The sequence below is a fragment of the Hypanus sabinus genome, chromosome 12 (assembly GCF_030144855.1).
Source record: "Hypanus sabinus isolate sHypSab1 chromosome 12, sHypSab1.hap1, whole genome shotgun sequence".
NCBI lineage: Eukaryota > Metazoa > Chordata > Chondrichthyes > Myliobatiformes > Dasyatidae > Hypanus > Hypanus sabinus.
In genome coordinates, this window is record NC_082717.1 from 6,491,859 (window position 1) to 6,517,947 (window position 26,089).

General features: G+C 43.8%; 1 protein-coding gene across 1 annotated transcript in view; it reads right to left on the reverse strand.

The window, feature by feature from the left end:
• Positions 1-2,658: 2,658 nt before the first annotated feature.
• LOC132402600 (uncharacterized) overlaps positions 2,659-26,089 on the reverse strand; it is a 78,619-nt gene continuing 55,188 nt past the window's right edge. Inside the window, exons 2-5 of the mRNA XM_059985501.1 lie at positions 22,338-22,449; positions 17,622-18,824; positions 10,771-11,271; positions 2,659-5,895 (exon numbers count right to left, since the gene is read on the reverse strand). Coding sequence (XP_059841484.1) covers positions 5,333-5,895; positions 10,771-11,266 — 1,059 coding nt within the window. The 5' untranslated portion in view covers positions 11,267-11,271; positions 17,622-18,824; positions 22,338-22,449 and the 3' untranslated portion in view covers positions 2,659-5,332. The remainder of the gene's footprint in view (positions 5,896-10,770; positions 11,272-17,621; positions 18,825-22,337; positions 22,450-26,089) is intronic.

Here is a 26,089-nt window from a genome sequence, read left to right on the forward strand (position 1 = left end):
TAAAAAAAAAAATTGGATAGGTATATGGACAGGAAAGGAATGGAGGGTTATGGGCTGAGTGCAGGTCAGAGGGACTAGGTGAGAGTAACCGTTTGGCACGGACTAGAATGACCGAGATGGCCTGTTTCTGTGCTGTAATTGTTATTTGGTTACATACATACAAACGTTTGTAGATTCCCCAAGTTTGCCACACAAGTTGATTGGATTGTTAAGAAGCTGTATGGTCTGTTGGCCTTACTTCAGAGTTCAAAGATCATAAAACACAGGAGCAGAATTAGCCTATTTGGCCCATCGAGCCTGCTCCATCAATCAATCATATCTGATCCTTACATAAGAAATGAATATTGAGAACATGAGGTGAAGAATCGGGAAAGTGAACCCATAGGTTGTGGGAACATTTCAGTAATCGGACAAGTAAAGTTAGGCGAAGTTTTATCTACTAATTCAAGTGTCTGATGGTTGAGGGGTAAAACTGTTCCTGAACTTGGCGATGTGAGTCCTGAGGCTCTGATACTCCGTTCCTGGTGGCAACAGAGAGAAGAGAGGATAACCTGGATGGTGGGGCTCCCTGATGATGGATGCTGCTTTCCTGTGACAGCGCTCTGTGTAGACGTGCTCAGTGGTGCTGAGGCTTTTTCCTGTCGTTGGCTGGGCCAGGTTCACTACTTTTTGGAGGATTTTCTGTTCATGGTTTGGTGTTTCCATACCAGGCTGATAATGCAAATACTCTCCACCACACATCTCCAGGTGTCATGGTGACGCTTTGCAAACCCCTAAGGGTTTAGAAGCACCACTTCAAGAGCTCTCTAAAACTCTGGTTAATCCACACCTGGAATATTGTGTTCAGTTCTGGACACCTTGTGGAATGTGGAAGCCTTAGAGAGGATGCAGAAGATATTTACCAGGATGCTTCCTGGATTAGAAAGTACATCTTCTGAGGATAGTTTCAACAACCTAGGGCTTTTCTCTTTGGTGTAAAGGAGGATAAGATTTGACAAGGATGTACAAGATGATAAGAGGCATAGACTGAATGGACAGCCAGAGACTTTTTCCTAGGATGGAAATGGCTATTGTGTGGGGGGTAATTTTAAGGTGATTAAAGGAATTGTACAGGATGGGTCAGATTTTTTTTTCCACAAAGGGAGTGGTGGATGGGTTGAAAGTCCTGCAATGGGTGATGCTGGAGGCAGATACATTCAGGATGTTTAAGAAACTCTTAAATTATCACAAAGCTGAAACAGAAATGAAGGGCTATGTGGAGGTAATGCTGGCCGGTGTTTCAGTGACATCCACATCAGACTTAGAGGTGAGTGGACCCAGGTTTGAATCCGGCCAGCTCCTTGCATGCCTTCCATCTGCGTTGGGTTGATCGTTGAGCCAGAAACTCGGCCTCATAAAAAACAGGCAAAAATGCCAAAGAAATGGCAAAGTTGTCACCAGATTGCCACAAGGCATTGAAAGGAACAATAACAATGTAGGAGAGAATTGTTAGATTTATCCTAGAATGGGTTATATCGTCAGCCGAAGTGTCTATTCTGTGCTGCAGTGTTCTATGTTCTATGACTCAATTCCCTTCAAAACTGCTTTCTCTTATCTTCGGTGTCTTGTTTTTGAACCTTCACCATGTGAAAAATGTTTTGAGTATCTTCTGCTCCTCATAATCCTGTATACCTCTGACAGATCACCTCTCACCTCCTTCACTCCAGGGAAAAGAAGCTGCTCCTATTCAATCTCTGCCCATCATTCAGTTGTCCGATCCTGATGACAGGCCAGTGAACCTCCTCTGGTTTATTATCATTAATATCACATTCACAGAGATCCAGTGAGAAACTTTTGTTTGCTTCCCATCAGGTCAGTTGGACCAAATTATATCTAAGGTAAGCCGACTAGAGGAGAGGCTGTACTTGATCTGGTTTTGGGAAATGGATCTGTTCAGGTGTCAGATCTCTCGGTGGGAGAGCATTTTGGAGGTAGCGATCACAATTCCATCTCCTTCACATAGTGCTGGAGGGGGTTAGAAACAGACAATTTGGGAAAACATTTAATTGAGGTAGGTGGAAATATGATGCTATTTGGCAGGAATTGGGAGCATAAATTGGGAGGTGATGTTCTCAGGGAAATACACAGCAGAAATATGGCAAATGTTCAGGAAACATTAGCATGGACTTCTGCATAGGTATGTGACATTGAGGCAGAGAAAGGATGGTAGGGTTAAAGAACCATGGTGTAGAAAGTATGTAGAAAATCTAGACAAGAAGGAAAGCTTACATAAGGTTCAAGAAAATTGGTACTGTTAAAGCTCTAGAATATTACAAGGTTGCTAGGAAGGAGCTTAAGTATTGAATTAAGAGAGCCAGAAGGAGCCTTGAGAAGGTCTTGATGAGCAGGATTAAGGAAATCCCCAAGGAATTCTACAAATATGTGAAGAGTAAGAAGATAAGCCATCTGAGAATTGGACCATTCAGGTGTGATAGTGGAAATGTGTGCATGGTGTCGGAGGAGGTAGCGGAGGTATTTAATGAATACTTTGCTTCAGTATTCACCAGGGGAAAAGACCTTGGCAATTGTGGGAATGGCTTACTGCAGACTGAAACACTTGAGTATATAGTGTTATGGATTCAAGCAACAATAAATCTATGAGTTAGGCAGGGGTTTTTATAACAAATAACATGTTTATTAAACACTGAAAACAAACCCCCAAAAGTAAACAAATCACTAACGTAACCGGAAATCAGCTGCTGTGCGGCAGCGTAAACAGTTCTTAAAGCAATGATGCTTAAACAGTTCTTAAAGTGATGTTGCAAAAACAGTTCTTCAAAGTAGTATTGCCAAAAGTTCAAAATGCTCACAGTCCATTTAAGGGAGAGACTTTTTAAAACGATTTAAATTCTCTTTCATGTCGTGTTGCTTTGGTTCCCAAATCGAACTTTTCCCACAAAGAATTTATGTAACGAAACGAAATGGCTTAAAGGCACTGACCTTTCCTTTACAGGACTATTCAGGAGTCCACTCTCCTCTCCTATCACATTCCAGTAACCAAACATCATGGCCATAATGCTTGGCAGAGCAACACAGAACATGGCAATTGACGAAGTAACAATAGAACGACAAGCCCCTTTCTTCTCTCCCACCTGTCCACCACCTCCAGACTCCAGTGGATTCACAGACACTGGGCCATCAACTCCTCAGTAGACTATCACAGAATCACTGACTCAAGCCTCCTTCGGATGACACATGATGATAATGATCAGTTGATAAAAGGGGCAGAACAATGACAGATGGATCTTAATCCCAACGGGTGAGATGCACTGAGGAGAATAAATAGGAGTGGGACAAACAAATGGACAGTACACCTTAGAGATACTGGTGATGGACAACTAAATGCTGATACCTGTAAAGCCCACAGCCTTGAATAAATATGAATATTAAAAGTGTTGTACTTCAGTAGGACCAACCTGGGTAGATCTTACACAGTGAACGTTACAGCACTGAGGAGTACTGTAGAGAATACAGGACCATAATTCATTGAAGTGGTGTCACAGGTAGATAGGGTCACAGAGAGCTTTTCGTACATTGGCCTTCATAAATTAAAGTACTGAGTAAAATAGATGGGATGTTATGTTGTAATTGTATAATACATTGGTGAAGCTTAATTAAGAGTTTTGGTCACCTACTGACAGGAAACAATGTCAGTAAGGTTGAAAGAGTATACAGTAGAGAAAATTTAGAAGGATGTTGCCGGGTCTGGAGGACTTGCATTACAAGGAGAGGGTGAGTAGGTTTGGACTTTATTCCTTGGAACATAGAATATTGACAGGAGTACACACAAAGTTATGAGAGGTATAGATAGGGTAAGAGATTGGGTGGGAGACAACTGGAGGTCATGGGTTGAGGGTGAAAAGTGAAATATTTAAGGGAAATGTGAGGGGGAATTTCTTGACTCAGTGGGTCATGAGTGTGGAACGAGATGCCGACACAAATGGTGCATGTGAGTTCGATTTCAACATTTAAAAGAAATCTGGATAAGTACATGGATGGTAAGGGTGTTGAGCATTATGGCATTGCAGTCAATGGAAGGAGGCAGTTTAATTGGTTCAGTATGGATGAGATAGGCCAAAGGACCAGTTTCTGTATTGTACTTTTCTAATATGTTATGACTCTAAGAAGTAGGTATTCTGCTGAGTCGTATTGTTAATGAAGGAGATATGGTTCTTCAACATGAGGTCCTGTGAAATAATGATGTCCAGGGACCGGGCATCACCGGTGAAATGGTGATAACTGTAGAATTGTTGATGAGAGTGTGGAGAGGAGACATGTTTCTCTTTATCTTGATATGCATCTCCAATCACTGATCTGAAATGACAACTCTGAGGGGATGTGGGCTTCATGGGCTGACCCAACATTTAATTGCTCACCCTCTGTAGCCCCAGAGAAGCTGGGAATGAACTACATCTCTCTGTGGCCTGTAACTTATATGTTACCTCCTCATGAAAACATCCTTCACATCCTCAGTCCCCTGAGTACGTCCAAATGCATCTCTGGGTTCTTGAACTGGTCTGACAGGAGCTGCTGCTGAGGGCACCCCACATTGGGGAGCCTGTGAGGTTCCCTGAATTCAGACATCTTCCTCGTTTCACTGCCTGACTGTCTTTTTCTGTCTGTACCAAGTCAAAGGTAATGGATTAATAGGGGAGTTACAGCTTTAGCCCCTCCTCAGCTGTGCCTCCTTGACAATCCCCAGAAATCCCACTGCTAAAATATTGCAGTTCTATAAAATCCTGGTTGTTTTATTTTATTGAGATACAACACAGAGTAGGCCTTTCCACCTCCTCAGGCCATGTTGGCCCACATCCCGGTTTATACAGGCATCAGTTAGTCTCAAAAGACCGTGGATTTGCTCCTTGGAAAGTTTCCAGGGTGCAGGCCTGGCCAGGGTTGTATGTGAGACTGTCAGTTGCCCATGCTGCAAGTCTCCCTTCTCCACACAACTGATGTTGTCCAAGGGAAGGGGAGGTGCCAATACAACTTGGCACCAGTGTCATCACAGAGCAATGTGTGGTTAAGTGCCTTACTTTTCAGAAAAGGCCAGTAACTTTAAATTCAAGGCGGTGTATGGTAACATATACAAACTTTGATAATAAATGGACTTCAAACTTGGAATCAGGGAGACATTTGTTGGGAACGTGGGGAGGTTCAAAAATGAGATTCAATCAGGATAAATGTAACTGGGTGGTTGATGGTGACCTGGACTCCGTGAGCTTGTTCCTCTTCTAGTTCACTCCAGATGAGTGAATGAAATGCCAGGAACAGGAACAGAGTCAGAAAGCTTGGTTCACATCAGTTGCCTGTAGTACCACAGTCCGATACACACAGTTACTATGGTCATTGCCATTAGCACCACTGACTGACATCTGAACCATTCAATAGCCTTCTGCCGACCACTGAGAGATTCCAGCATCTCAACAGTGGAAGCCTCCAGTTGCAGCACCTTCCCATCCAGCAGGTTGGGCAGCTTTAATATGTGGGCAATGATGTCATTGAGAACAATGACCAGTGCATCCACGTTACAGAATTTCTCACTGCGAAACTTCAACACTTCCACTTTACCAAGCAGTTCATTGACAGCAACTGTCCCGTGTTTCAGCAGGTAATCTAATGCAAAGCAAGTTTTCAGATGCTCAGGTAGGCTGTCGAGTTGATCCTCCACACCGTTAATTCTTTGTTCTGTCAGGAAAATCTCAATCATCGTCTCTGTGATGCGGGAGATACAGGTTTCCAGATCCCTTGAACACTTTGAAATGTACTCCTCTTCTCTTTGCATTTGTCTCTTGATCAATTGATAATTCTTCGCTGCATTGGCTCTACCGATTTCACAAGCAACGACAGTTACAGTTCCTGAGGAAAGAAATGTAGAGAGATGAATATGTAGAGTAGATAGATGAAGACAGAAACCCCAGGACCTGACTAGGTGCCTCCTGGACCATGTGTGAAGCTAGTGCAGAAATTGCAGAGGACTTAGAGAGGTAATTACAACATCCTTTACCATGGGTAACATGCTGGAGAAAAAGAGGATAGTTAATATTGCTCTGTTGTTTGAAAAAGGCTCTGAGGACACACCTGGAAGTTATAGGTTGTTGAACCTTTGGTCAGTAGGGGGGAAATTATTGGAAGGTATTTGAATGGACAGGATATACAAGTGTTTTATCTAGACAGGGGAGAGTCCAAAGGCACAGGACAGATACGTCCCACAGAGGAAGTACCGGTAGTTCTCAGACAGCAGGAGTGACAATGGATGACAAGGAAAGTTAAGGACTAGCAAAGCCAATGAAAGGGCATATAATGTAGCATAATGAGTGGGAAGTTAGATGATTGTGAAGTTTTAAAACTTTTAGAGAAGGCCTCTAAAAAAGCCACAGGGAAAAGATGAAATAAGGGCAAACTAGCCAATAAAATAAAGCAGGATACTAAAAGTATTTCAGTTATATAAAGAGTAAAAGGGGATGAGATTTGTTATTGGACCACTGGAAACTGCTGTTGAGATGGTAATCAGGCACAAAGACATGACAGATACTCTAAAAAAAAAGAAGAAGAAGTACTTTGCAGCAGTCTTCACTGTGGAAGACACGAGCAGTGTGTCAGAGGTCATTGAGTGTCAGGGAGCAGGAGTTAATGCCATTTGTTTTACAAAGGAAAAATTGCAAGGCAAACTGAAAGGTCTTTAAGGTCCCACATAGGAGATTAGTGAGCAAAATTAGAGCACATGGTATTGGGGGAAGGGTACTGACATGGATAGAAAATTGGTTGGCAGACAGGAAACAGAGTAGGGATTAATGGGTCCTTTTCAGAATGGCAGGCAGTACTAGTGGGGTACTGCAAGGCTTGGTGCTGGGACCGCAGCTATTTATAATATACATTAATGATTTAGATGAAGGAATTAAAAGTAACATTAGCAAATTTGCAGATGACAAAGCTGGGTGGCAGTGTGAAATATGAGGAGGATATTAGGAGAATGCGGGGTAACTTGGACAGATTAGATGAGTTGGCAGATGCATGGCAGATGCAGTTTAATGTGAATAAATGTGAGGTTATCCACTTTGGTGACAAGAACAGGCAGGCATATTACTATCTGAATGGTGTCACATTAGGAAAAGAGGAAGTACAATGAGATCTAGTTGTTCTTGTACATCAGTCAATGAAAGCAAGCATGCAGGTACAGCAGGCAGTGAAGAAAGCTAATGGCATGTTGGCCTTCATAACAAGGGGAGTTAAGTATAGCAGCAAAGAGGTTCTTCTGCAGTTGTACAAGGCCCTGGTGAGACCACACCTGGAGTATTGTGTACTGTTTTGGTCTCCAAATTTGAGGAAGGACATTCTTGCTATTGAGGGTGTGTAGCGTAGGTTCACAAGGTTAATTCCCGGAATGGCGGTGTTGTGATGGAAATGAGAAAGGTTCTTTGGGTCTCAAGGCAAGAGCTCTGAACACAGTTTTAATAATAAGGAATTTAGTTACAAGGGGAGAAAAAGCTTGGGAACAACACAAGCGGCTACAGTACGCGTACAAACGCGTTTAGAATAGAGGAGCATGGGAAAAGTCGGGTCTGCAATACAATACATGCGAAAACAGTGTGGGGACAGAGTACAGGTACACAAACAAACAGGGGAAAAGTAACTACAATACTTGCCCCCCCCCATTTGGCTATGGGCAAGCACAGCTCTTTGCTAAAGGGACGACAATAAATGCTCCCACACCCATATTCAATGCACACCTTACCTGGAGTGAAGCAGGGTGGTCCCTCGAGGATGGCAAAAGAGAGCGAGCCAAGCACATGTAGCACCCTTTATAGGTCAGGGGGCCAATGGGTTGGTGCTAAACAGGTTAATCCAATTAAGGTAGCCAATGGTTAAGTGTGCATTGATTAGTTGGGAGGGGCGAAATGTTGACTGGCAGGTGGTGTGACCTCAGACCAGGTGAGGCAGTGCTGTCACGGGACAGGCACAGCTCTCTGGTTACAGGCGGGACTGTCATATGTTGAAAGATTGGAGCGACTGGGCTTGTATACACTGGAATTTAGAAGGATGAGAGGGGATCTGATTGAAACATATAAGATTATTAAGGGATTGGACACGCTAGAGGCAGAAAACATGTTCCGGATGTTGGGGGAGTCCAGAGCCAGAGGCCACAGTTTAAGAATAAGGGGTAGGCCATTTGCAACAGAGATGAGGAAAAACTTTTTCACCCAGAGAGCTGTGGATCTGTGGAATGCTCTGCCTCAGACGGCAGTGAAGGCCAATTCCCTGGATGCTTTCAAGAAAGAGTTAGATAGAACTTTTAAAGATAGTGGAGTCAAGGGATATGGGGAGAAGGCAGGAACAGGGTACTGATTGTGGATGATCAGCCATGATCACAGTGATTGGCAGTGCTGTCTCGAAGGGCCAAATGGCCTACTCCTGCATCTATTGTCTATTGTCTTAAGGTAGATAAGTCACCTGGATCAGATGGAATACATCCCCGAATTCTGAGAGAGGTTGCTGCAGAGAGGGCAGATGCATTGGTTATGATCCTTCAAGTATCACTTAATTCTGCCATGTTCCTGGAGGACTGGAGAATTGTGAATGTCATCACTATTTAAGATGGAAGGAAGGCAAAAGGAAGGAAATTATAGACCAGCTGGCTTAACCTCAGTGGTTGGGAAAGTGTTGGAGTCCGCTATTAAGGATGAGGTTTTGGGGTACTTGGAGACTAATGATAAAATAAATCAAAGTCAGCATGGTTTCTGCCAAGTGAAATCTTTCCTGACAAATCAGTTAGAGTCCTTTGAGGAAGTACCAAGCAGGGTGAACAAAGGAGTGGCAGTAGATGTCATTTACTTGGATTTTCAGAAGGCTTGAGGCATCTTAACGAGATAAAATCCTAAGGCATTACATGAAAGATACTGACATGGATAGAGGAATGGCTGACAGGCAGGAGGCTATGATTGGGAATAAAGGGGGCCTTTTCTGGTTCATCAGGGGTTAGTATTGGGACGGCTAATTTTCACATTTTTTGTCAGTTATTTGGATAATAGTATTAATGGCTTTGTAGCCAAATTTGCAGATGATACGAGGATAGGTGGAGGGGTAGGTCATGTTGAGGAAGCAATGTGATTGCAGCAGGACTTAGTCAAATTAGAAGAATGATCAAAAAAGTTGCAGTTGGAATACAGTCTTAGGAAATGTATAATAATGCATTTTGGTAACAGGAACAATAGTGCGGACTATCTAAAAAGGGAGAAGGTTTCAACATCAGAGGTGCAGAGGGACTTAGGAGTCCTCGTACAAGACTCCCAGCAGATTAATTTACAGTTTTAGTCTATGGTAAAGAAGGCAAATGCAATGTCAGCACCTATGAAGGGCGATTGACAAGTTAGTGGTGTAAGGTAGAAGGAGTCAGTTTTAGAAAACCTAGCACATTTATTTTTTAACATAGTCCCCTCCTACATTTACACACTTAGTCCAGCAGTCATGGAGCATACGGATACCTTCTTTGTAGAAATCAGCGTCTTGGACCTCCAGAAGTGGTCCACAGCAGGGGTGATTGATAGGTGCACACAGCTCTCATTATGTGCACATGCAGTTTAATTCTGAATGATTATGCAGAAAGTTTGAAGTTAATGACTCCACACTCACACACTCAAGTTGTCAGTAAATATTGGCAGTTTTCTTTTCACTTTGGACACACTGAATAAACACCTTTGTTCAACCGTATTAAGGGAACCCAACTACCTATTTTCCTTTGGTCTGTTGCCCAGAAAGAAACTGCATTCTACAATCAGTGAATTCAAGTGTATCAAGGGTGGTGGAAGCAGCAAGACCAGTTGTCATCGTTCGTGCCATGTGCTTGAAGGTGATGGAGGCTGACATTTTGTGAAGCTGCTCTGCATGCTCCATTTTAGGAACTGAAATTGCTTGTCTAGTGTTTTAAGGTAGACACAATGATGCTCCAGGTAATCTGCTAAACCTGAGATCATTCTCAGAGAAGCTGTGTATTGTGTGCAATGGCAGGTTTACAGAAGTATCTTGCTAGACTCAGGGTATGGGTCACCTGGTTTAACTGCTTTGAACCCATCAGAGTTGAAGAGAATGAAGAGACATAAAATAACAAATGTCACTTGTGGAGAAGGGCAATAAATGGATGCTGGCTTAGATCAGAGACAATAACCAGGTTTTAAAGGTCAGCCAGATGTCTCATAGACAATAACACTGAAATGCAACATTTGAACTGGTAAGGAACAAATATAAAAGGAGATGCTTTGGGTGCATTGGCAGCAAAAACTCTTTAGAGATACAACATTGCAGATGTAGAGAACCCTAGCGACACGTGGAGATTTGGACCAGGGCCATGAGGAGTACATGACCCACAGAGACTCCTTGTTACTGGGATTACCTTTTCTATTCTTTGACAGCTCACGGAGGGTCAGGAAAACCTAGTGAGTGTGCACACAGGAATGTGGTTGAGTCAATTCACATTTTGTCAATAAAGGTACTTGTTGGTAATTACATATTCTCTCTGTACCTCCCTGATTATTATTATGAAGAAGTAAATCATTGTAACAGCTCTTGACCCATGATCTAACAGCTGAATGGCCAGTCAGGTGCTGAACTCTCCTATTGTCTCTGTTATTAGAATGTTTGACTGATCTTTACTGCTCACTCAGTGTTCTGTTAACAGTGCCAGACACTCTCTCTGGGACTAACCAATACTTTCTACCCTTATTACGAACAGACACTCACCTGCAATTGTGCCAATAATGGGAATAAATAAAAGCCCAATTCCAATGTTCCGTCCAGTTTTCATCAGCCTCTCAGTTTCCTTTTGTTTCTCCAATGCTTGTTCTGCATGTCTCAGTGACTCTCTCGAACGACGCAGGCGATTTTCATATTCTTCCTTCTCCTTTCTAATGTTCGGTAACTGGGCTTGTAAATGGCTCAGCTGCTGTTTCTTCTCTTTCCTTGCTTCTTGCAATCGGCCTTTCTCTTCCGTTAACTTCTCACAGTCTGACTGAACCTTTCTGAGGTAGCCAGAAACTGTGTCATATGCTCCCTGTGCTCCACTGTGCGCTTCCTGGACCAGCATCTGGATGTTGGCAATATCCATCTCAGTCAAGTTCCTGTTCCTGACTTTTCTCAGCAAAGTGGCCAGTAACTTCACAGCTTCAATCTCTCTTGAAAGACATTTTTCAATCCTATGGGCATCTCCTTCCTTACTGAAAAACTGTACAACTGCCATGGTCCCTTCAGAAACACAGAGGTCAGACATTATTCATTTGTTGTGTCACATGCTCCATGGGTCATAAGTTATACAGCACAGAAACAGGCTCTTTGGCCCAACAGATTCCCCTTGCCCAAAGTGCCCCATTCATGCCAATCCCATTTGACAGTGTTTGACCCATAACCTTCTAAACATTTCCAATCCATGTACTTCTGCAACTGTTTTTTGTTATTGTATCTGTCTCAGCCACTTCCTCTGGCAGCTCGTTCCCCTTTGTGTCAAAAAATAGCTTCTCAAATTCCGATTAAATCTTTCCCTTCTCACCTGAGAGCATTCACCTGATCCATGCCCCTCAGCATTTCTGCAGCTCTATAAGATCAAAAAAATAAAGTCCCATCCTGTCCAACTCTCGTATAATTCACTCCCTCAAATTGTGGCAACATCATTGTAAATTTTTCCTGCACTCTTTCCAGTTTCATCACTTCTTTCCTGTTTCAGGGCAACCAGAATGGAATGCAATACTCCAAATGCATCCTCACCAGTGTCCTCTACAACCTTCTAGCTTTTATACTCAATGTTGTGTCTTATGAAGGCCAGTACACCAAAAGTCTTCTTCACTACACTGTCTGCCTCTGAATGAACTTTCATGTACTTGTACACCAAGGTCCCTCTGTTTTACAGCTCTCCCCAGGGAACTAATGTTCACAGTAAAAGTGTTACCTGGATTTGACTTTCCAAAATGCAACACCTCACAATTCTCTGTATTTAGTTCCATTTGCCATTCCTTGGTGCAATTACTCAGCAGATCACAATCACACTAGAATTTTTGACAACTTCTTCACTGTCCACTCTATACAGTGTATCTTAGCAAACTTAGTAACCATGTCCTCTGCATTCTTATCTAAATTACTGATAGAGATGACATAAAACACTGGGCTCAGCACCGAGTCCTGAGGCACACCACTAGTCACAGGCCTCCAGTCAGGGACATAACATTCCACCAAACACCCTCAGTTTTTCACCATCGAGCTCTCTGTGTATCCACTTGGCTATCCCTGGATTCCTTGTGATCTAAACTTGAAAAGCAGTCTGATGTAGGTCCTTAACAAAAGCCTTTTAAAGACGTATTCATCTACACCCTGCTCTCATCTTGGTCACATCTCCAACAACTCAGTCATGACCTCCCACACACAAATACTCACTGACTACCCCTATTCATTCCAGATGTACGTGTTTCTTATCATAAGGAATCCTCCCAGTACCTTTCCTACCTCAGATATTAGACTTACTACTCTATAGTTCCTGGCTTCTTATTTGCTGCCCATCTTGAATAAAGAGACAACATTCACTTCCCTCCAGTCTACCAACACCTCCCCTGTAGCTAACATTGGTGCAAATCCTGAATCCCTCATTTTCCTCACCTTTCACCATTGTGATGAATATCACTGGTCAGACCTCTGTGATTTATCCACCTTTGTACCACTTTGAAGTCTACTTAATCTCCTCTGCTAAAGCTATCTCATTCCCCCTTTCTGTCCTCCTCATTTCCTTCTCAACTCCAGTTTTGCATTCCCAATACTCCTCCTGGGATTCAGGTACTACCAGCTGCCTTTACCTGACCCATACATCCTCTTTCTTCTTCCCTTGCCAGCCACAATATAACACAGAAATACAGAAACACTGAAAACCTACAGCAGAATACAGACCCTTCGGCCCACAAAGCTGTGCCAAACATGTCCTTACCTGTGAAATTACCTAGAGTTACCCATAGCCCTCTATTTTTCTAAGCTCCATCTACTTGTCCAGGAGTCTCTTAAATGACCATATCGAATCCACCTCCACCAACATTGCCGGCAGCCCATTCCACTCACTCATCACTCTCTGCGTAAAAAAAAACTTACCCCGACATCTCGTCTGTACCTACTTCCAAGCACCTTAAAAATGCGCCCTCTCATGCCCCCTTTGTGCGTGGGAAGTCATGACTGTAAAAACCTCTGACTATCCACACGATTGATGCCTCTCATTATCTTATACACATCTATCAGGTCACCTCTCATCCGCCGCCGCTCCAAGGACAAAAGGCTGAGTTCATTCAACTAATTCTCATTAGGCATGCTCCCCAATCCAGGCAACATCCTTGTAAATCTCCTCTGCGCCCTTTCTAAGGTTACACATCCTTCCTAGAGTGAGTTGACCATAACTGAGCACAGTACTCCAAGTGGGGTCTGACCAGCATCCAAATTAGCTGCAACATTACTTCCAGGCTTCTAAACTCAATCCCATGAATGATGAAGGCCAGTGGCCCATATATATTCTTACCCACAGAGTCAACCTGCGAGGCACCCTTGAGTGTCCTATGGACTCGGACCCCAAGATATCTCTAATCCTTCACACTGCCCAGAATACCATTAATACTACGTTCTTCCATCATATTTGATCTACCATAATGAACCACCTCACACTTATCTGGGTTGAACTCCATCTACCACTTCTCAGCCCATTTTAGCATTCGATCATTGTTCTGTTGTAACCTCTGACAGCCTTCCGCATGATCCACAACACCTCCAACCTTTGTCATCAACAAATTTACTAATCCAGCCCACCACTTCTTCATCCAGGTGATTTATAAAAATCACGAAGAGTAGGGGTCCCAGAACAGATCCCTGAGGCACACCACTGGTGACCGACATCCACGCAGAATATGACCCATCTACAACCACTGTTTGTCTTCTGTGGCAAGCCAGTTCTGGATCAACAAAGCAACGTCCCCTTGGATCCCATGCCTCCTTACATTCTCAATCAGCTTTGCATGGGTACCTTGTCAAATGCCTTTGCTGAAATCCTTATAAACTATATCTCTTAATGTGTCTTTTAATTAACCTGTCTCTTAATGTGAACAAAACAAAAGAGATGGTTGTTGACTTCAGGAGGGCACGGAGCGACCTCTCCCTGCTCTCACCTGGTCCCTCAACACCAGCTTCATAGCAAAGAAAGCCCGGCAGCATCTCTACTTACTGCAATGACTGAGGAAAGTCCATCTCCCACCCCCCATCCTCATCACATTCTACAGGGGTTGTATTGTGAGCAACCTGAGCAGCTGCATCACTGTCTGGTTTGGAAATTGCACCATCTCAGATCGCAAGACCCTGCAGCCGATTGTAAGGTCAGCTGAGAAGATCATCAGGGTCTCTCTTCCCGCCATCACGGACATTTACACTACACGCTGCATCCGCAAAGGAAACAGCATTATGAAGGATGCCACACACCCATCATATAATCTCTTCTCCCTCCTGCTGTTTGGAAAAAGGCTCCGAAGCATTTGAGCTCTCACAACCAGACTATGTAACAGTTTCTTCCCTCAACCTATCAGACTCCTCAATATCCACAGCCTGGACTGATACCTTGCCCTACTGTCCTGTTTATTATTTATTGTAATGCCTGCACTGTTCTTGTGCACTTTACGTAGTCCTGTGTAGGCCTGTAGTCTAGTGTAGCTTTCTCTGTGTTGTTTTTTTTAAGGTAGTTCAGTCTAGTTTTTGTACTCTGTCATGTAACACCATGGTCCTGAAAAACGTTGTCTCATTTTAACTATGTACTGCATCCTCAAAAATTTCAATTAGGCTTGGAAGGCATGACCTGCCTTTGACAAAGACATGCTGACTATTCCTAATCATATTATGTCTCTCCAAATGTTCATAAATCCTGCCTCTCAGGATCTTCTCCATCAGCTTACCAACCACTGAAGCAAAACTCACTGGTCTATAATTTTCTGGTCTATCTCTACTCCTTTTCTTGAATAATAGAACAAAATATGCAACCTCCAATCCTCCGGAACCTCTCTCGTCCCCACTGATGATGCAATGGTAATAGCCGGAGGCTCAGCAATCTTTTCCCTCTGTAGCTTGGGGTACATCTCATCCTGTCCAAGTGATGTTATCCAAAAGCTCCTGCATATCGTCCTTCATAAAAGCTACATGCTCAAGCTTTTCAATGACTGCAAGTCATCCCTACAATCACCAAGATCTTTTCCAAAGTGAATACTGAAGCTAAGTAGTCATTAAGTAACTCTGGTATCTCCACCGGTTCCATACCACTGTCACACTTAATAGCTTCTATTTTCTCTTATCTTTTAGCTATTAACATACTTGTAGAATGCCTTGGTGTTTTCTTTAATTCTGTCTGCCAAGGCCTTCTCATGGCCCCCTCTGGCTCTCCTAATTTCATTCTTGAGCTCCTTTGTGCTAGCCTTATAAGCTTCTAGCCCTTTATCATTATCTAGCTTTTTGAACCTTTCATAAGCTCTTCTTTTCTTCTTGGCTAGATTTACAACAGCCTTTGAACACCACGGTTCCTGTACCCTACCATCCTTTCTTTGTCTCATTGGAACATACCTATGCAGAACTCCACGAAATATCCCCAGAACCTTGCCACATTCCTTCTATGCATTTCCCTGAGAAAATCTGTTTCCAACTTATGCTTCCAAGATCCAGCCTGACAGATTCATATTTCCCCTTACTCCAATTAAACACTTTCTTAACTTGTCGGTTCCTATCCCTCTCCAATGCTATGGTAAAGGAGACAGAGTTGTGATCTCTATCACCAAAATATTCTCCCACGGAGAGATCTGACACCTGACCAGGTTCATTTCCCAACACCAGATCAAGTCCAGCCTCTCCTTTTGTAGGCTTACCCACAGATTGTGTCAAGAAACCTTCTTGAACACACTTAATGAACTCCACCCCATTAAACCCCTTGCTCTAGGGACATGCAAATTGATATTTGGGAAATTGAAATTTCCCACCACGACAACCATGTTATTATTACACCTTCCCAGAATCTGTCTCCCTATCTGCTCCTCGATGTCCCTGCTATTATTGGGTGGTTTATAAAATACACCCAGTAGAGTTATTGACCCCTTCCTGTTCCTAAATTTCACCCACACAGACTCCATAGACAATCCCTCCACATCTTCCTCCTTTTCTACGGCTGTGACAATATCTCTTATCAACAGTGCCACATCCCCACCTCTTTTTCTTCCCTTCCTGTCCTTTCTGAAACATCTAAAGCCTGGCACTTTCTGCCCCTGCACCATCCAAGTCTCTGTAATGGCCACAACATCATAGCTCCAAGTACTGATCCATGCTCTAAGCTCATTCACTTTATTCATAATACTCCTTGCATTAGTATAGGTACATCTCAAACTATTGATCTGAGAATGTCCCTTCTAGATCACCTGCTTATCCTCCCTCTCGTACTGTCTACAAACTTCCTCTATTTGTGAGCTAAGTGCCTCTTCCTCCATCTCTTCAGTTTGGTTCCCACCCCCAGCAATCCTAGTTTAATCTCTCCCCAATAGCCTTAGTGAAACTTCCCTCCAGGATATTGGTTCTCCTGCGATTCAAGTGCAACCCATCCTTTTTGTACAGGTCACTCCTGCCCCAAAAGATGTTCCATGATCCAGAAATCTGAACCCCTGCCCCCCTGATAAATCCCTTAGGCACGCATTTATCCTCCACCTCATTCTATTCCTCTACTCACTGTCACGTGGCACAGGCAGTAATCCTGAGATGACTACCATTGAGGTCCTGCTTCTCAACTTCCTTCCTAACTCCCTGAAGTATGTTTTCAGGACCTCCTCTCTTTTCCTACCTGTGTCGTTGGTACCAATATGTACCACGCCCTCTGGCTGTTCTCCTTCCCACTTCAGGATATCTTGGACATGATCAGAAACATCCCGGACCCTGGCACCTGTGAGGCAAACTACCATCCATGCTTCTTTCCTGCATCCACAGAATCGCCTGTCTGACCCCCTAACTATAGAGTCCCCTATCACTGCTGCCACCCTCTTCTTTTCCCTACCCTTCTGAGCTACAAGGCCAGACTCTGTGCCAGAGGTGTGGCCACTGTTGCTTCCCCCAGGTAGGCCATTCCCCACAATAGTACTCAAACAGGAGTACTTATTGTCAAGGGTGCTCTCCAGCCTCTGACTCCAGCCCTTCCCTCTCTTGACTGTTACCCACTTATCTGTCTCCTCAGGGCCGAGTGTGACTACCTGATTATAGTTCCTCTCTATCACCTCCTCACTTTCCCTGACCAGGCGAAGGTCATCGAGCTTCATCTCCAGTTCCCTAACCCGGTCCCTAAAGAGCTGCAGCTCAACGCACCCGGTGCAGATGTGGCCGTCCGGGAGGCTGGGAGTCTCCAGAATCTCCCACAGCTGAACCTGAGCACAGAAAAGCGGCCTCACACATATCTTCATTTAGCTCATCATCCAATATTTCCTACTCCTACGAGCCTTTCATTAGTCCAGCAGGAACTAGGTTCTCAATATCCCACCTTTAAAGACTTCCCACTTTTCCAGCAAATTACCTACGTCAGTCAACAGAAATATGCAGTCCAGCCTTCTATCGCATCCCTTAATACAGGATTCCTGTCTGTCTTCAGCCTTCCCCGCTGAGTCAGAGCCATTCCTGATGTCACAGACGTGGCTACTGCTGCTGTTTTCTCCTTAACCTAGGAGGAGCATTTGGCTCTGGGCCTGTACTCACTGGAGTTTAGGAGAATGAGAGGGATCTCAGTGAAACCTATTGAGTATAAAAAGGTCTGGATAGAGTGGATGTGGGAGGATGTTCTCTACGGTGAGGGGTGTCAGGACCAGACGGCTCAGCCTCAGAATGGAAGATGTCTCTTTGGAACTGAGATGAGGAGGAATTTCTTCAGCCAGAGGCTGGTGACTCTGTGGAATTCATTACCACATGCAGCTATGCTGGCCAACTCATTGGGTACATTTAAAATGGAGGTTGGTAGCTTCTTGCTTAGTTTAGATGTTAAGGTATACAAGGAGAAGGCGTGAGAAAGGGATTGAAAGGAATAATAAATCAGCCACAAGAGAATAGTGGAGCAGACTTGATGGGCTGTAGCCCAATTCTGCTGCTATGTTTTATGATCTTACAGTGAAATGGTTCAGGGTGTCAGGTGTGGGAATCCTGGGAGACCTTCAGCCTCCCTGATGGTCACATCTGCGCCAGGTGCACCGAGATGCAGCTCCTCAGAGACCGTGTTAGGGATCTGGAGCTGCAGCTTGATGACCTACTGCTTATTAGCAAAAGTGAAGAGGTGATGGACAGGAGCTACAGGGAGGTAGTCATCCCTAGGCTACAGGGGTCAGAAAACTGGGTGACTGTCAGGAGAGGGAAGGGAAACGGCCGGATAATGGAGAGCACCCCTGTGGCTGCCCCCCTCATCAACAAATATATTGTTTTGGATGCTGTTGAGGGGGATGTTCTGACAGGGGACGGCCACAGTGACCAGGTCTCTGGCACTGAGCCTGGCGCTGTTGTGCAGGAGGGAAGGAGGGAGAAGAGGAATGCAGTTGTCATAAGGGAATCCATAGTCGAAGGAACAGACAAGAGATTCTGTGAGCCTGATAGAGATACCTGCAAGGTGTGTTGCCTCCCAGGTGCCAGGTATGGGATGTCTCGGATCGGGTCCAGAATATTCTGAAAGGAGAGAGCGAGCAGCCAGCTGTCTTGTACATGTTGGTACCAATGGCATAGATAGGAAAAGGGAGGAGGTCCTGAAGAGAGATTTCCAGGAGTTAGGAAGGAGGCTGAGAAGCAGGACCTCCAGGGTAGTAATCTCAGGATTTCTACCTGTGCCACGTGCTAGTGAGGGCAAGAATGGTAGGATCAGGCAGATGAATGCATGGCTGGTGCAGGGGGCAGGGCTTCAGATTCTTGGATCATTGGGATTTCTTCTGGGGGAAGTATGACCTGTTCAAAAAGGATGAGTTACACCTGAACCCGAAGGGGACCAATATCCTAGCGGGAAGGTTTGATAGAGCTGTTAGGGAGGGTTTAAACTAATTTGGCAGGGGGATGGGAACCGGAATGATAGAGTGGAGGAGGGGGAAAACAGAAATAAATCTACGATAGTGAACAGTAAAGATGTCAGGAAGGACAGGCAGGTGATGGGGCAAATTTGCAGCCATTGAGATGTGTTGCAGTGCAATCAAAGCAAAAAGTACCAAATACTTGAATTAAAGTGTTATACTTAAATGCATGCAGTATAAGGAATAAGGTGGATGATCTTGTCATACAGCTACAGATTGGCAGGTATGATATTGTGGCCATCACTGAGACAGGGCTAAAGGATGCATGTCTCTGGGAGCTGAATGTCCAAGGATACACGGTGTATCGGAAGGATAGGCAGGTAGGCAGAGGGGGTGGCGTGGCTTTAATGGTAAGAAATGATATTAAATCATTAGGAAGAGTGACATAGGATTGGAAGGTCCAGAATCTTTATGGGTTGAGCTAAGAAATCGCAGGGGTAAAAGGACCTTGATGGCAGTTATATACAGGCCTCCAAACAGCTGCAGTGATGTGGACTACAAATTACAACAGGAAATTGAAAAGGCTTGCCAGAAGGGCAGTGTTAGGTTAATTGTGGAGGATTTTAACATGCGAGTGGATTGGAAAAATCAGGTCGGCACTGGATCTCAAGAGAGAGAATTTGTAGAATGTCTATGAGATGGCTTTTTAGAACAGCTTGTTGTTGAGCCCACTAGGGGATCAGCTGTACTGGTTGGGTATTGTCTAATGAACCAGAGGTGATTAGAGAGATGGAAGTGAAGGAACCCTTAGGAGGCAGTGATCACAACATGATTGAGTTCACTGTGAAATTTGAGAAAGAGAAGCTGAAATCCAATGTGTCGGTATTTCAGTGGAGTAAAGAAAATTACAGCGGCATGAGAGGGGAACTGGCCAAGGTTGACCGGAAGGGGACACTAGCAGGAAGGACGGCAGAGCAGCAGTGGCTGCAGTTTATGCGAGAAGTGAGGAAGGTGCAAGACAGATATATTCCAAAAAAGAAGAAATTTTCAAATGGAAAAAGGATGCAACCGTGGCTGACAAGGGAAGTCAAAACCAAAGTAAAAGCAAAGGAGAGGGCATACAAGGAAGCAAAAATTAGTTGGAAGACAGAAGATTGGGAAGTTTTTAAAAGCTTACAAAAGGAAACTAAGATGAACTATGAATGGAAGCTAACAAATAATATCAAAGAGGGTACTAAAAGCTTTTTCAAGTATATAAAGAGTAAGAGGCAGGTGAGAATAGATATAGGACCAAAATAAAATGATGCTGGAGAAATTGTAATGGGAGATAAGGAGATGGCGGAGGAACTGAACAAGTATTTTGCATCATTCTTCACTGAGGAAGACATCAGCAGTATGCCAGACACTCAAGGGTATCAGGGAAGAGAAGTGTGCGCAGTCACAATTACGACAGAGAAAGTACTCAGGAAGCTGAATAACCTAAGGGTAGATAAATCTTCTGGACCAGATGGAATGCACCCTTATGTTCTGAAGGAAGTAGCTGTGGAGATTGCAGAGGCATTAGCAATGATCTTTCAAATGTCAATGGATTCTGGCATGGTTCCAGAGGACTGGAAGATTGCAAATGTCACTCCCTATTTAAGAAGGGGATAAGAAAGCAAAAAGGAAATTATAGACCTGTTAGCTTGACATTGGTGGTTGGGAAATTGTTGGAGTCAATTGACAAGGATGAGGTTACAGAGTATCTGGAGGCATATGACAAGACAGGCAGAACTCAGCATGGTTTTCTAAAAGGAAAATCCTGCCTGACAAACCTAGTGCAATTTTCTGAGGAAATTACAAGTAGGCTCGACAAGGGAGATGCAGTGGATGTTGTGTATTTGGATTTTCAGAAGGCCTTTTACAAGGTGCCGCACATGAGGCTGCTAAGCAAGCTAAGAGCACATGAAATTATGGGAAAGTTACATATGTGGATAGAGTGTTGGTTGATTGGCAGGAAGCAGAGAGTGGGAATAAAGGATCCCATTCTGGTTGGCTGCCAGTTACCAGTGGTGTTCCACAGGGCTCCATGTTGGGGCCACTTCTTTTTACATTGTATATCAATGATTTGGATTATGGAATGGATGGCTTTGTGGCTAAGTTTGCTGATGATACAAAGATAGGTGGAGGGGCCGGTAGTGCTGAGGAAACAGAGTGTCTGCAGAGAGACTTGGATAGATTGGGAGAGTGGGCAAAGAATTGACAAATGAAATACAATATTGGAAAGTGTATAGTCATGCACTTTGGTAGAAGAAATAAACGGGCAGACTATTATTTAAATGGGGAGAGAATTCAAAGTTCTGAGATGCAACGGGACTTGGGAGTCCTCGTGCAGGATACCCTTAAGGTTAACCTCCAGGTTGAGTCGGTGGTGAAGAAGGCGAATGCAATGTTGGCATTCATTCCTAGAGGAATAGAGTATAGAAGCAGGGATGTGATGTTGAGGCTCTATAAGGCACAGTTAAGACCTCACTTGGAGTACTGTGTGCAGTTTTGAGCTCGTTATTTAAGAAAGGATGTGCTGACGTTGAAGGGGGTTCAGAGAAGATTCACTAGAATGACTCCAGGAATGAGAGGGTTAACATATGAGGGATGTTTGACTGCTCTTGTACTGTACTCCTTGGAGTTTGGAAGAATGTGAGGGGACCGAATAGAAACATTTTGAATGTTAAAAGGCATGGACAGAGTGGATATGACAAAGCTGTTTCCCATGGTGGGGGAGTCTAGTATGACAGGGCATGACTTAAGGATTGAAGGCGCCCATTCAGAACAGAGATGTGAAAAAAAATTTTTAGCCAGAGCATGGTGAATCTATGGAATTTGTTGCCACGGGCGGCAGTGGAGGTCAAGTCATTGGGTGTATTTAAGGCAGAGATTGATAGGTATCTGAGTAGCCAGGGCATCAAAGATTATGGTGAGAAGGCAGGGGAGTGGGACTAAATGGGAGAATGGATCAGCTCATGACAAAATGGCAGAACAGACTTAATGGGCTGAATGGCCAACTTCTGCTCCTTTGTTTTATGGTCTTATATTAAATTTCTCCAATAGTCAGTGGGATTTCGAGGAGCAAATTATCAGAAAGATAGCAGACAGGTGCAAGACAGATCAGATTGTGATAGTCAGTGCTTTTAAAATTCACATAATGAGATGTGACCTTATAGAAATGTTTAAAATCATCAGGGGCTGGGTGTCATAGTAGTATAGTGGATAACACAATACCTTAAAGTACAGGTGACCCAGGTTCAATTCCAGCCACTGCCTGTCAGGAGCTTGTACGTTATCCCTGTGACCATGTGGGTTTCCTCCGGGTGCTCTGGTTTCCTCCTACAGTCTGAAATCACATTGATTAGCAGGTTAATTGGTCATTGAAAATTATCCCGTGATTAGGCTCGGATTAAATCGTAGTTTGGTAGGTGGTGTGGCTCATTGAGCCAGAAGGGCCTATTCTGCACTGTATCTCTAAATAAACAAATAAATAAAAATAAATCTGAAACCCCACCCTCTGTACTAATTCCTCAGTCACACATTCATCTAGCAATTCATCTTATTTTTACCCTCTCTGGTGTGTGGAGTAGGCACAACCCAAAGATTACTTCCCATGAGGACCTGCTTTTCAGTTTCCCCAGCTCCCCATATTCTCTCATCAGGACCTTTTCCCCTTTCCTACTCATGATTTGAATGAGTAAGTGGATGTGTGGGGTCAGTAAGTTTGCAGATATCATGAAGGTTGGTGGAGTTGTGGACAGTGCAGAAGGTTTCCGTAGGATACAACAGGACATTGACTGGATGTGGAGCTGGACTGAGGAATATCAGAGTTCAACCTGGAGAAGTGTGGAGAGTTTCACTTTGGAAGGTCAAATTTGACGTAGGGTTAAAGACAGGATTCTTTGCAGTGTGGAAGAAATGAGGGTTCCTGAGTTACACATACTTAGATTCCTCAAGGTTGCCATGCATGTTGACTGGATTGTTAAGAAGATGTATGGTTTGTTGCCCATACTTCAGAGTTCAAAGTAAATTTACTATTATAATACATTTATGCCTCCATTTCCAACCATGAGATTCATTTCCTTGTGGGCATACTCAATAAATCCATCACAGAATAATAACCATAAAGAATCAATCACAGAGCACTCCAACCTGGATGTTCAACCAGTGTGCAAAAGACAATCTGCAAATACAAAAATAAATAATAATAATAATAATAAATGAAGAGTATAAGATCATAAGACATAGGAGCAGAATTAGCCTATTTGGCCCATCGAGTCTGCTCCGCCATTCAATCATAGCTGATCCTTACATAAGCAATGAATATTGAGAACATGAGGTGAAGAATCGGGGAAGTGAACATAGGTTGTGGTAACATTTCGGTAGTGGGGCAAGTAAAGTTAAGCGAAGTTTTATCCACTAGCTCAAGAGTCTGATGGTTGAGGCGTAAAACTGTTCCTGAACTTGGCGATGTGAGTCCCGAGGCTCTGATACTCCCTTACTGGTGGCAACAGAGAGAAGAGAGGATAACCTGGGTGGTGGGGCTCCCTGATGATGGATGCTGCTTTTCTGTGACAGCGCTCTGTGTAGACGTGCTCAGTGGTGCTGAGGCTTTTTCCTGTCGTTGGCTGGGCCAGGTTCACTACTTTCTGGAGGATTTTCTGTTCAGGGTTTGGTGTTTCCATACCAGGCTGAGTATACAGATACTCTCCACCACACATCTCCAGGTGTCATGGTGACTCTTTGCAAACTCCTAAGGGTGTAGAAGCACCACTTATGGGGATTGAGTTCAAGAGCTCTCTAAAACTCTGGTTAATCCACACCTGGAATATTGTGTTCAGTTCTGGACACCTTGTTATAGAAAGAATGTGGAAGCCTTAGAGAGGATGCAGAGGATATTTAACAGGATGCTTCCTGGATTAGAAAGTACATCTTCTGAGGAAAGTTTCAAAAAGCTAGGACTATTTTCTTTGGTGTAAAGGAGGATCAGAAGTGACTTGACAGAGATGTACAAGATGATAAGAAGCATAAATTGAATGGACAGCCAGAGACATTTTCCTAGGATGGAAATGGCTATTGTGTGGGGGGTAATTTTAAGGTGATTAAAGGAATTGTACAGTAAAGGTCAAGCATAGGTTTTTTTTCACAAAGAGTGGTGGATGGGTTGAAAGTCCCACAAGGGGTGATGGTAGAGGCAGATAGAACTAAAGAAACATAGAACACTACAGCACAGTACAGGCCCTTCAGCCCTCCATGTTATGCTGACCCATATAATCCTTAAAAAAAAGTACTAAACCACACTACCCCATAACCCTCTATTTTTCTTTCATCCATGTGCCTGTCCAAGAGGCTCCTAAGTACCCCTAATGTGTTAGCCTCCACCAGCTTCCCTGGCAAGTCACTCCAGGCACTCACAACCCTCTGTGTAAAAAACTTACCCCTGATGTCTCCCTTAAACTTCCCTCCCTTAATTTTGCACATATGCCCTCTGGTGTGTGCTATTGGTGCCCTGGGAAACAGGTACTGACTATCCACCCTATCTATGCCTCTCATAATCTTGTAGACCTCTATCATGTCCCCTCTCATTCTTCTACATTCCAAAGAGAAAAGTCCCAGCTCTGCTAATCTTGCTTCATATGACTTCTTCTGCAAACCAGACAACATCCTGGTAAATCTCCTCTGCACCCTCTCCATTGCTTCCACATCTTTCCTATAATGAGGTGACCAGAACTGAACACAATACTCTAAGTGTTGTCTCACCAGAGATTTGTAGAGTTGCAACATGACCTCTCTACTCTTGAACTCAATCCCTCTGTTAATGAAGCCTAGCATCCCATAGGCCTTCTTAACTACCCTATCAACCTGTGCAGCGACCTTGAGGGATGTATGGATTTGAACCCCAAGGTCCCTTTGTTCATCCACACTCTTAAGTAACTGACCATTAATCCTGTACTCAGTCTTCTGATTTGTCCTTCCATAATGCATCACCTCACTCTTGTCTGGATTGAACTTCATCTGCCATTTTTCTGCCCAACTCTGCAGCCTGTCTATATCCTTTTGTAACCTTCAACAATCTGCAGCTCCATCCACAACTCCTCCAATCTTCGTGTCATCCGTAAACTTACTCACCCATCTTTCCGCCTCTACATCCAGGTCATTTATAAAAATCACAAATAGCAGGGGTCCCAGGACAGATCCCTGCGGCACTCCACTAGTCACTGACCTCCAGGCAGAATACTTTCCTTCCACAGCTACCCTCTGTTTTCTCCCTTTAAGCCAAATGTTTTAATCCAAACAGCCAAGGTTCCACTTATCCCATGCCTCATGACTTTCTGGATGTGTCTCTCATGAGGGACTTTGTCAAATGCCTTGCTAAAGTCCATGTAGACCACATCCACTGCCCTACCCTCATCAATTTTTTTGTTACCTCTTCAAAAAACTCAATCAGGCTCGTGAGGCACGATCTTCCCTTCACAAAGCCATGTTGACTATTCATGAGTAGAATGTACTTCTCCAAATGCTCATAGATCCTATCCTTAAGAATCCTTTCCAGTAGTTTGCATACCACTGACGTAAGACTCACCAGTCTATAGTTCCCAGGTTTCTCCCTATTACCTTTTTTAAACAAGGGAACTACATTTGCCATTCTCTAGTCCTCCGGCACTTCTCCTGCAGCCAAAGACGATTCAAAGAGCATAGCTAATGCTCCAGCAATCTTTTCTCTCAATTCCCACAACAACCTGGGGTGTATCATATCCGGCCCTGGGGATTTATCAATCTTAATGTTTTTAAGAAGATCCGGCACTTATTCTTCCTTAATCTCCACATTGTCCAGCACGCAGGCCTGCTCTACTTCGACCTCATCCTGATCAAGATCCTTTTCACTTGTGAATACTGAAGTGAAGTATTCATTTAGGACCTCCTAGATACATTGGGATTTTTAAGAAATTCTTAAATAAGTACAAAGATGATACAGAAATAGAGGG